This window comes from Cucurbita pepo, chromosome LG15 (genome assembly GCF_002806865.2).
Source record: "Cucurbita pepo subsp. pepo cultivar mu-cu-16 chromosome LG15, ASM280686v2, whole genome shotgun sequence".
NCBI lineage: Eukaryota > Viridiplantae > Streptophyta > Magnoliopsida > Cucurbitales > Cucurbitaceae > Cucurbita > Cucurbita pepo.
Genome location: NC_036652.1, coordinates 966,078 through 976,133, shown reverse-complemented (window position 1 = coordinate 976,133; position 10,056 = coordinate 966,078). Strand labels below are relative to the sequence as shown.

At 35.4% G+C, this 10,056-nt stretch overlaps 2 protein-coding genes across 4 annotated transcripts; both read left to right on the top strand.

The window, feature by feature from the left end:
• Positions 1-1,552: 1,552 nt before the first annotated feature.
• Positions 1,553-7,816, top strand: LOC111811178 (probable pectate lyase 8). Of its 3 annotated transcripts, XM_023697928.1 has the most exons (9): positions 1,553-1,777; positions 1,940-1,993; positions 2,090-2,143; positions 2,240-2,293; positions 3,066-3,125; positions 5,256-5,898; positions 5,977-6,080; positions 7,123-7,261; positions 7,366-7,816. In XM_023697928.1, exons 1-9 carry the CDS (start codon positions 1,695-1,697, stop codon positions 7,585-7,587), a joined length of 1,413 nt encoding a protein of 470 aa, XP_023553696.1. In that variant the 5' UTR covers positions 1,553-1,694; the 3' UTR covers positions 7,588-7,816. The 3 variants fall into 3 exon arrangements, with proteins under 3 accessions (XP_023553696.1, XP_023553697.1, XP_023553698.1); XM_023697929.1 differs by lacking the exon at positions 1,940-1,993; XM_023697930.1 differs by lacking the exon at positions 2,090-2,143.
• A 1,511-nt stretch (positions 7,817-9,327) lies between these two features.
• On the top strand, positions 9,328-9,624 carry LOC111776326 (glycine-rich protein 5-like). The gene has a single exon (XM_023655754.1). The coding sequence runs from the start codon at positions 9,328-9,330 to the stop codon at positions 9,622-9,624; it is 297 nt and encodes a 98-aa protein (XP_023511522.1).
• Positions 9,625-10,056: the final 432 nt, after the last annotated feature.

Here is a 10,056-nt window from a genome sequence, read left to right as displayed (position 1 = left end):
ACGGATTCGGGCCGGAAAACCCCGGTTTTGACCCGTACGTGTTTTCGACACTTGTTTGTGACGGACCGCCAGATCTATGATTCGGACAGTTCGGTGAATTTCACCAGAAATTCTGTTACTGTTCAACGTCGGTCCCGTGGACACGTGGCAAAGATACATGGCGAGTGATTGTGATATTCCAAAACTGCGCGCGTCAGTTATTTGAGAGTTTGGAATAAGAATTTAATATTCTGACGTGGCAGAGGCGGTGGTCCCTAAGGGGATGTGGTAGTCAAGCGCTTTTAAAGTTGGCTTAGGTGTCAGACCAGCAAAGTGTAGACCACGTGATTGACCGACAGACGTGACACGTAAGCAAGGTAAAAAAGAACAGTTAATAGGTTAGTTAGAGACGGTTACCATGGGGATTCGCAAAGTTACGATTAACTAATGTTGAGACGGTAAAATTTTAATTTCACAGTTATAGTTTCTCGAACACTCCGTTAATTTTAATAAAAATGGATAAAAATTAAAATTTACCATAACATAATTTCATAATTTTATTTAATTAAGGTCTTGATTTATTCGTATATTTCTTCACAATATTTTTCAATTTATTAATTTAAATATGTCAATTCAATTATGATTTTTTATTGCTATTATTCAACTATATATATGTGCAATTAATACCTTATAAAATTTTAATAAAATTAATATATTTAATAATTTATTTAATTTAAAAAATTCAAATATATTAGAGACTTATTACAAATAAAATTAAAAATTCGAGAATTTATTAAATATTATTAAAAATTAAGAGCTTATTAGATGTTACTGGACACAAAATTAAAATTTTAGAATCCATATAACAATTATTTAAATTTTTAGTCGATCTTGAAAATAATCCTAAAATATAAATAATAAATTAATGAAAACAGTACGTGGAACAGCTCGATAGATACTAAACTTGTAATTTTATCGTAATTATTTTTATTGAATGACGAAATATAATATTTAAGAGAAAATATATTTAAATTAAACTACAGGTTTAGTCCACGTTGTTTAACCTATTTTTTCTATTTTACGTTTAAAAATTTCAAACGATGGGGTGTGTGACCAGTAAGAGAACTGGTAAGAACTTCAAGAACTTCCAACTAGTCAGGCTCGTGTACGTATCTCTAGGCCTAACTATAGGTTAATACACACCCGCACTGTCGTAAATCAACTAAAAGAAAGAAAACGTGTTTCATATCATGTGTATGCTTCGGTACATAATATACTGGAAAAAAAAGATCCCGACAATTTTAAAACTATTAGTAGTAAATAAAAATTAAATTTAAATCTTGAGTTGGAAAAAAAAAATTAAAAGGAAGTGAAAAGTCGAATGTACCCTTTAAAACTTAAATAATTACGATTTACTTTTTATTTAAAATTCTATAATTAAAAAAAAAAAAAAAAATGGTTTCTTGAAAGCGGGGGAATAAGAAATAAAAACAATAATAAAAATAAAAATAAAATTAGAAAGGGTTTATAAGGGGCTATAAAAGGAGATTCTCCGTCCCGGTTTTGCTTCCCATTCAATTCCCTCTCTTTCGTTTCACAACTACTCGCATTTAACGCTCTCATACAAATCCCACAGATCGAGCGATCGAGAGATACAATACACAGTCGCTTAAAATTTTTTCGGAGAAGCAGAGAAAGCTTCAGAATCATCAATAATGGCGGTCACTCTTAGACTACAGTTTTCAACCGCTTCATTAATGTTCTTCCTTCTTCTCAACATCCTCTTCGTTCAATCCAGGTAAATGCTTCCTAATCGCGTCATTTCTCTGCGTTTTCGACAATAATGCCGTCGCGTCCGCCGCTACCGACGGCCTAAACTAGCGTAGTCTTGTTCGGAGTAATTTGTTGAATGTTGATCTTGATTTTTCTCATTTTTTGTTTCGTTTCACAATGTTGATAGTTTTGCTGGAGATCAGCGATTACAGAGCTTTAATTCTTCATCCATGGCGGACAGGTCAGTTTCCGAAACTAGACCTTCTCTGTTCTGAGTAATTTTTGAATGATTTTCTTGATTGTTCTCATTTTCTGTTTCGCTTCACAATGTTGATAGTTTTGCTGGAGATCAGCGATTGCAGAGCTTTAATTCTTCATCCATGGCGGACAGGTCAGTTTCCGAAACTAGACCTTCTCTGTTCTGAGTAATTTTTGAATGATTTTCTTGATTGTTCTCATTTTCTGTTTCGCTTCACAATGTTGATAGTTTTTCTGGAGATCAGAGACTGCAGAGCTTCAATTCTTCATCCATGGCGGACCGGTCAGTTTCCGAAACTAGACCTTCTCTGTTATTTTTCCCCCAATTTTTCTCTTCGTTTTCCGGCACATGATCTTCACGTGTCGATTTTATAAAAAACTTCATAAACTCTGAGAAAAATTATGGAAAACTAAATAATTTTACAATTTAAAATTAATTAAAATGCTAATTATTTTTATTATTAGTAGTATTAAAGGCATTTTGTTACTTTTTTTTTTTTTTTTTTTTTTTTTTTTTTTTTTTTTTTTTTTNAATATTATAATGTAAATTTTATACTCTAGGTCGAAAGCGTAATTTAGGCCGTCAGATATATCAAACGGATCAGAAAATTGGAATTTTGAGATCGGATCAGGAAAATCTGGGCCGTTCATTCGTAGATTAAAACAAAAAAAAGAGGTCACAGAGTGTCTATATTAAGTACTTTCTTTGACTCTTTATTGACAAATTTACCCTTCGACATTCCATTTCAACCCTGGCCTAATTTTGGACCTTTTGGTCAATGGCCATTTTCACTTCCACGTGTACATTTCTTTTTCTCAGATTTGAATCTAACTTTCAAGAGAACAAAAAAAAAAAAAAAAAAAAAAAAAAAAAAAANAAAAAAAAAAAAAAAAAATCTTTAAATACATAAATTAAATAATTCATTAAAACATATGGAACAGCCTTCCACCGACCAAGAGCTTAATAATAATAATATTATTATTTTGTTTCGATAATAAACTGAGATATTTTAATTATGTAATTAAATAAATATTTGTTTAATTGAAAATTTCAGGTATGTTAAGAATGAGCATGCCGTTGATAATCCAGAGGAAATTGCATCAATGGTGGATTTGTAAGATTCCTCTCTCTCTCTCTCTCTCTCTCTCTCTCTAATATTTATTTATGGGGCCAAATGAATAATTAAAAATGATTATTAATAATAAAAATGGAATTTGCTTTCGATTAGCATGTGACTTCTTTTACTCCAAGTATGCTGTTTTGATGCAAATCTGAAGTTTTAAATAAGTGTTAGAATGCGAAAATGACTTAAATAATAAGTAATTGATAGATTTAGTTTTTTTTTTTTAATTTTTTTTTATATTTAATTTATGAACTTTTAAGAGTCTGTTTAATTTCGTGTAGTTGAATGTAACCGTTAAATTCAATAAATAAATAAAAAATACATTTTATGATTATTAGTTTTATTTACTAAATTATAAAGAATATTTTTCAATTTTATCATTTGTTTAAAAAATATTTATATACTATTTAAATACTATAATATTATTTTTGATATTTAATAAATATTTAAATATTAGGAGTAGAAATCCTTCCTAAAATGTTGTGTTTGATATTCTAGAAGAATTTCCTTTTAAAATGTTTAAGAAAACTAAAAAATAATATTGTAATTTTTAAAAAATCAACCATTTAGAATTTAATTACAAAGAGTGTTTTAGAAGATATTAGTGTTATAAAATTTATATTATAATATGATTGGGAGGGACCCAGCCACCACGTTCATTGTCACTGCGATTTCAATCTCTTTCACACATGCCCATGTGGCGAGATCCACCTGTCACGCTCATAATTTAATTCTTGTCTCTTCGCTTATCCAAAAATATGGAAAATAGATATATAAATCTTCATGAATTTATGTTGAAGTGAATAATATTAAGTCAATTTCTTTCCCTTTTAAAGGATTAATAAACTTATATTATGAATCTTTGCTTTATGCATTATGAGTTCAATATGATAAATAAATGTCTGTATTTTATCTTTCTAAATCACTTACTGCTATCTATGTTCTTGAATCTGGTTTCTCATCCATTAGCTCGTTTATTTATGTTAATTTTTTTTAAAAGTTTCTAATAATTTCTTGAATTCTTGATTTTGTATTTTATAGGTAAAGTTGAATAACTTTTGTAGATGTGTTAGATACTTTTTTTTTATAAAAAATTTGTAATTTATTATTTTCTTTTTTCTGCTGGATTTATTGCGCAAATCATGCTGGCGGCAGCTGCATCGCATGCCGAAACTATAGTAATCAATAAATGAGACGACCTTGGCATTTAAAGATACCTTCACCGACACATCAAATTTTTGGTCAAATAAAGGAAACAAAAAATGGATTGCTTTCTGTTTCATCTGTAGCATTAAACTTTTACAGCCAACTTTACAACTTTTTAAGTAACGCTAGCTTTCCGTATGATCCGTATGCACCCAATTCATTGAATGTGGGACTCCACATTTAATGCCTATGAAATTCATTCTGGGTTTCACAAACAAAGCCTTAAATTTTCTTTCTTCTTGTGTTTGACTTTTTTTTTTTTTTTTTTTTTTTTTTTTTTTTTTTTTTTTTTTTTTTTTTTTTTTNGGTGTCCATTTTTTTGTTGAGGATTATTGGGAGGGAGTTACACGTGGGCTAATTTAAGAAACGATCATGAATTTATGAATTTATAAGTAACTAATACATCTGTACGAGTCTTTTTGGGTAAGCCCAAAATAAAGACATGAGAGCTTATTCTCACCATATCATACCATTGTGGAGAGTCGTGATGCTCTTAACTTAGTCAAGTCAATAGAATCCTCAAATGTCGAACAAATGGCGTACTTTGTTCGAGGACTCCAGAGAAGGAGTCGAGCCTTGATTAATGGAAGAGAGGTTGTTCGAAGGCTCCATAGACCTCAGGAGAGGTTCTATAGTGTACTTTGTTCGAGGGGAGGGAGGTTGTTCGAGGGCTCCATAGGCATTAGGGGAGGTTCTATAGTGTACTTTGTTTGAGGGGAGGGAGTCTCAGATTGGCTAATTTAAGGAATGACTGAGCAATTCGCAGTTTGTTTCACGGTCTAAATTGGTTCATACTTACACATTCTTGTTTCATTCGATCTCACTTGTGTTTCTCATTCTTTACGGTAGTGCTCATGTGTAGTTATAATGTGGATGTGTAGTGATTGGGTGGTTATGTTTGGAAATTTCCCACAGGAGCATACGCAACAGCACAGAGAGGAGGAATTTGGGGTTCTTCTCTTGTGGAACAGGAAACCCAATTGATGATTGTTGGCGTTGTGACCCACATTGGCAACTGCGGCGAAAGCGCCTCGCCAATTGCGGCATTGGGTTTGGTCGTAATGCAGTTGGTGGCCGTGATGGGCGTTACTACGTCGTCTCTGATCCACGTGACGACGATCCTGTCAATCCCAGACCAGGCACCCTTCGCCATGCTGTGATTCAAGACAGACCATTATGGATTGTGTTCAAACGAGACATGGTGATCACTTTAAAGCAAGAACTCATCATGAACAGCTTCAAGACAATTGATGGGCGTGGCGTCAATGTGCACATCGCTTATGGTGCTTGTATTACTATCCAATTCATAACCAATGTTATTATTCATGGTTTGCATATTCATGACTGCAAGCCAACGGGGAACGCCATGGTTCGAAGCTCGCCTAGTCATTATGGATGGAGGACAATGGCTGATGGTGATGGGATTTCCATTTTTGGGTCGAGTCATATTTGGATTGACCATAATTCTCTTTCTTCTTGTTCTGATGGGCTCATTGATGCTATCATGGGATCAACTGCTATCACAATTTCTAACAATTACTTCACCCACCACAATGAGGTAAAAAGTTGCACTTTTGTCAAATGATCGCAAATGTTGGAATTTGTTCTGAAATTGGCTGAGATTGTTGCAAAACAGGTGATGCTCTTGGGACATAGTGACTCTTATGTAAGGGACAAGCAAATGCAAGTCACCATTGCTTATAACCATTTTGGTGAAGGTCTCATCCAAAGAATGCCAAGGTACTTTTCTCCTCTCTCTCTCTCTCATAATTGATTTTAATTATGTTATGAATCACGAACTCCACCGTGATATGATATTGTCTATTTTAAGCATAAATTCTCATGGCTGAATTGATTTTAGTTTCCGAAAAGGTCTCGTACCAATATATATAGTGTTCCTTACTTATAAAGTCATGATGTTCCTCTTGATTAGCTAACGTGAGACTACTATTTTCAATAATCCTTAATAAATAGTGTCCCTAGAGGCCTCCTTCTTTGGAGCTCTTGAACTTTGGAGTACACCCTTTGTTCAACACCTGAGTCACCTTTGACTACACTTTCGAGCCTCACCTCCGCTTCGAACAAAGTACACCACAAAGCCTCTCTTGAAGTCTCCTTCCCTGGAGCTCTCGAACAACCTCCCCTTATTTGAGGCTCGACTTCTTTTTTGGAGTCCTCGAACTAAGGGTGAACAAAGTACACCCTTTGTTCGACACCTGAGTCACCTTTGACTACACTTTCGAGCCTCACCTCCCATTCGAACAAAGTACACCACAAAACCTCTCTTGAGGTCTCCTTCCCTGGAGCTCTCGAACAACCTCCCCTTATTTGAGGCTCGACTCCTTTGGAGTTCTTGAACAAAGTACACCCTTTGTTCGACACCCGAGTCACCTTTGACTACACTTTCGAGCCTTACAACTTCTTTGTTCGGCACTTGAGGATTTTATTGGCAGTGTATGCCTCTAATACCATGTTAGAAATCACGACCTTCACAATTGTATGATATTGTCCACCTTAAGCATAAATTCTCGTGACTTTGCTTTTGATTTTCCTAAAGGTCTTATAACAATACAGATAGAATTTCTTAGTTATAATAAATCCATGACGGACTACTACTCTCAATAATCTTCAACAGATTCTGTGTACTCATACCTGAGAACCTTTATTTATGTCTAAATGCTATCTAAATTTTTAACGAACCTATTAGATGATTTTGTAAGTTACGTAACTAAAATAAACCCAAAAATGTTTACTCATGTGACCCAATAATTTAATATTTCAGGTGTAGACATGGGTATTTCCATGTAGTAAACAATGACTACACTCACTGGGTAATGTATGCCATTGGTGGAAGTGCTAATCCCACCATTAATAGCCAGGGCAACCGATATCTCGCCCCCGTCAACCCTTTTGCCAAAGAGGTATCTTCGTAGAACGCTTCAAATATAACTCAATAGATAAGATATCAATTAACATTCTAACGATCCATGGTTCAATTTTCTATCTCGCAATTGTTGACCCGTAGGTCACAAAGAGAGTTGTCACATCTAACGGTGTATGGAGGCATTGGAATTGGAGATCGGAGGGAGATCTCATGCTAAATGGAGCCTATTTCACTCCATCAGGGGCTGGTGCAGGAGCCAGTTATGCAAGAGCCTCAAGCTTAGGAGCCAAATCCTCTTCCTTGGTGGGCTCGCTTACTTCAAATGCAGGTGCCCTTTCTTGTCGTAGGGGATTCCGTTGTTAATTTAAAGTCATAGTTAAAATAATATATATATAAAAAAAAAAAAAAAGAAAAAAAGATATGAACATTTAAAAGGAAGAAGAAAACAATTTACTCATTTTCTTCTTCCCTATGATTGTTATAGTTATAGCATTATCCCAATGAGTTTGAGCCATCCATTGATCTGTTCACAACCCCTCACTTTGTACTTGTCCCAATCAAGAATTGGAAACTGTACATTTTTCTTTGCTTACATCTCAATGCCAAGTGTTGTAATATCCATATCATTGGATCTTTTCTTTCCCACTTAGAATAAGGCAGTTTCGACCATTTTTAGGACAAGGAGTGCTTTGTCTCGTTACGTTACATATCGCCCACTTAGAAGTTCATATGGTGTAACAGCCCAAGCTTACAATTAACAGATATTGTTCGCTTTGGCCCGTTATGTATCGCCATCAGCTTTATGGTTTTAAAACATGTCTACTAGAGAGAAGTTTCCACACCCTTATAAGGAATGCTTCTTCCCCTCTCCAACCTATGCGCCCAGTATGTAGCTTTGATACCATTTGTAACAGTCCAAACCCACTGATAGCAGATATTGTTCTCTTTAGGTTTTTTCTTCTTAGCTTCCACTCAAGGTTTTAAAAAGCATTTACTAGGGAGAGGTTTCCACTCTGGTAACAAATGCTTCGTTCTCCTCTTCAACTGATGTGGGATCTCACAATCCACCCCCTTGGGAGCCTAACGTCCTTGCTGGCATACTACCCCGTGTCTAGCTCTGATATCATTTGTAATAGCCCAGGCTCACTGCTAGCAGATATTGTTTGCTTTAGCCTATTATGTATCGCCGTCAGCTTCATAGTTTTAAAACCGTCTACTAGGGGGAGGTTTTCACACCCTTATAACGAATGCTTCGTTCCCTTCTCTAACCGATGTGGGATCTCACAATCCACCCCTTTGAGGCCCAATATCATCGTTGGCACACTGCCTAGTGTCTAGCTCTAATATATTTGTAACAACTAAAGCTTCCCACAAGCAGATATTGTTCTCTTTAGCCTGCTATGTATTGCCTTCAATCTCATAATTTTAAAATGTGTCTATTAGGAAGAGATTTTCACACCCTTATAACTAATGCTTCATTCCCCCCTCTAACCGATATAAGATCTCATAGATGGGCACGGTTACAACACATAACCAACTAGTACATCACATAACAAGCTCACAGCTTAGGCAAAAAAGTGGCATAGGAACAACAAAATTTGGATTTATCGAAGAGAAATCCAAATATTCAATAAGCATATCAACCAATAGAGTTCAAAATATCATCTTAATTTCTCGAGAGCAATGTCTTCGTTGTTAGAAACCACAGACCTCCACAATGGTATGATATTGCCTACTTTGAGCATAAGCTCTCGTGACTTTATTTTTAGTTTCCCCAAGAGGTCTCGTACCAATAGAGATATATTATTTACTTATAAACTCGTGATCATCCCCTTAATTAGCCGACGTGAGACCCTCTACCAACAAGACGTATATGCCTAAAGATATTTTATTCGAACGGGATATAGGTACCAACTAAAATAACTTAAAATTTAAGACCTTCATGAGGTTCATGTCACTCAAAGCCTAAATTCACGATGGATCCAATGCCAAAGCATTAACTAAATAGGCTTGCCCATTCAATTTCCCCCAACAGTCCACCGTCTCCTCTACCCTTTAAAAACCCACCAAATGGATATTATTTCACCACAAACAGTCCTTGAAATGGCTAATAAGCTTAATTTGATGTTGATTATGGCTATGGCTATGGCTGCATTTGCACTCCATGTTGCTGCAAGAACTGCCCCAATTGAGGCTGCAAAAGGCCTCAATGACCAAAAGAACTTCCTCAGCGGTGGCTTCTCTGGCATTGGTGATAGCGGACTCCCCTTTGGAGGACTCGGAGGAGGCGGTGGCTTGGGCGGGCTCGGCGGTGGCCTTGGCGGGTTCGGTGGGGTTGGCATCGGTGGCATCGGTGCCGGAGTTGGCGGGGTTGGTGGTGGATTTGTTAAGATTCCTTGAAGTAAACTTAGAGGGGGTCTATAAGTTTGTAATGTTTGTGAGTTACTATGTAATGTGTGTGTGTTTGTTTCATGAATTTAGCTACTCTCTTGATAGCATGGAATAATATCTATGGTTGTTCGCTATGTATTTCTTACGAAAAACTCACTAATAGTAGTATTTAGTTAAGTTAGGGGATTGACATTTTAGTACCGAACAAACCAAAAAGTGAAAATTTGAACTTTCAATTTCACGAGAATGTATAGATTGCTAGGAGTAAGATGGAGATCGAGAAAAATATCAAACCATTACGATTTTTCGTGTTACTTGAATTCGTTACTTGATTTTTCTTATTACAAGGTGATTTCGGTTCGTTCATGCACCATTTCTTTACTCGAGCGTCACGTTTTTTAACTGTAACACCCTACGTCCAAGATTCATAATCTAGATTCG

Coding starts and splice junctions, on each gene's coding strand:
- LOC111811178 (XM_023697928.1), top strand. CDS start 1,695: ATGGCGGTCACTCTTAGACTACAGTTTTCAACCGCTTCATTAATGTTC. Junction 1,994..2,089: donor TCTTCATCCATGGCGGACAG/GTCAGTTTCCGA, acceptor CAATGTTGATAG/TTTTGCTGGAGATCAGCGAT. Junction 3,126..5,255: donor ATTGCATCAATGGTGGATTT/GTAAGATTCCTC, acceptor AATTTCCCACAG/GAGCATACGCAACAGCACAG.
- LOC111776326 (XM_023655754.1), top strand. CDS start 9,328: ATGGCTAATAAGCTTAATTTGATGTTGATTATGGCTATGGCTATGGCT.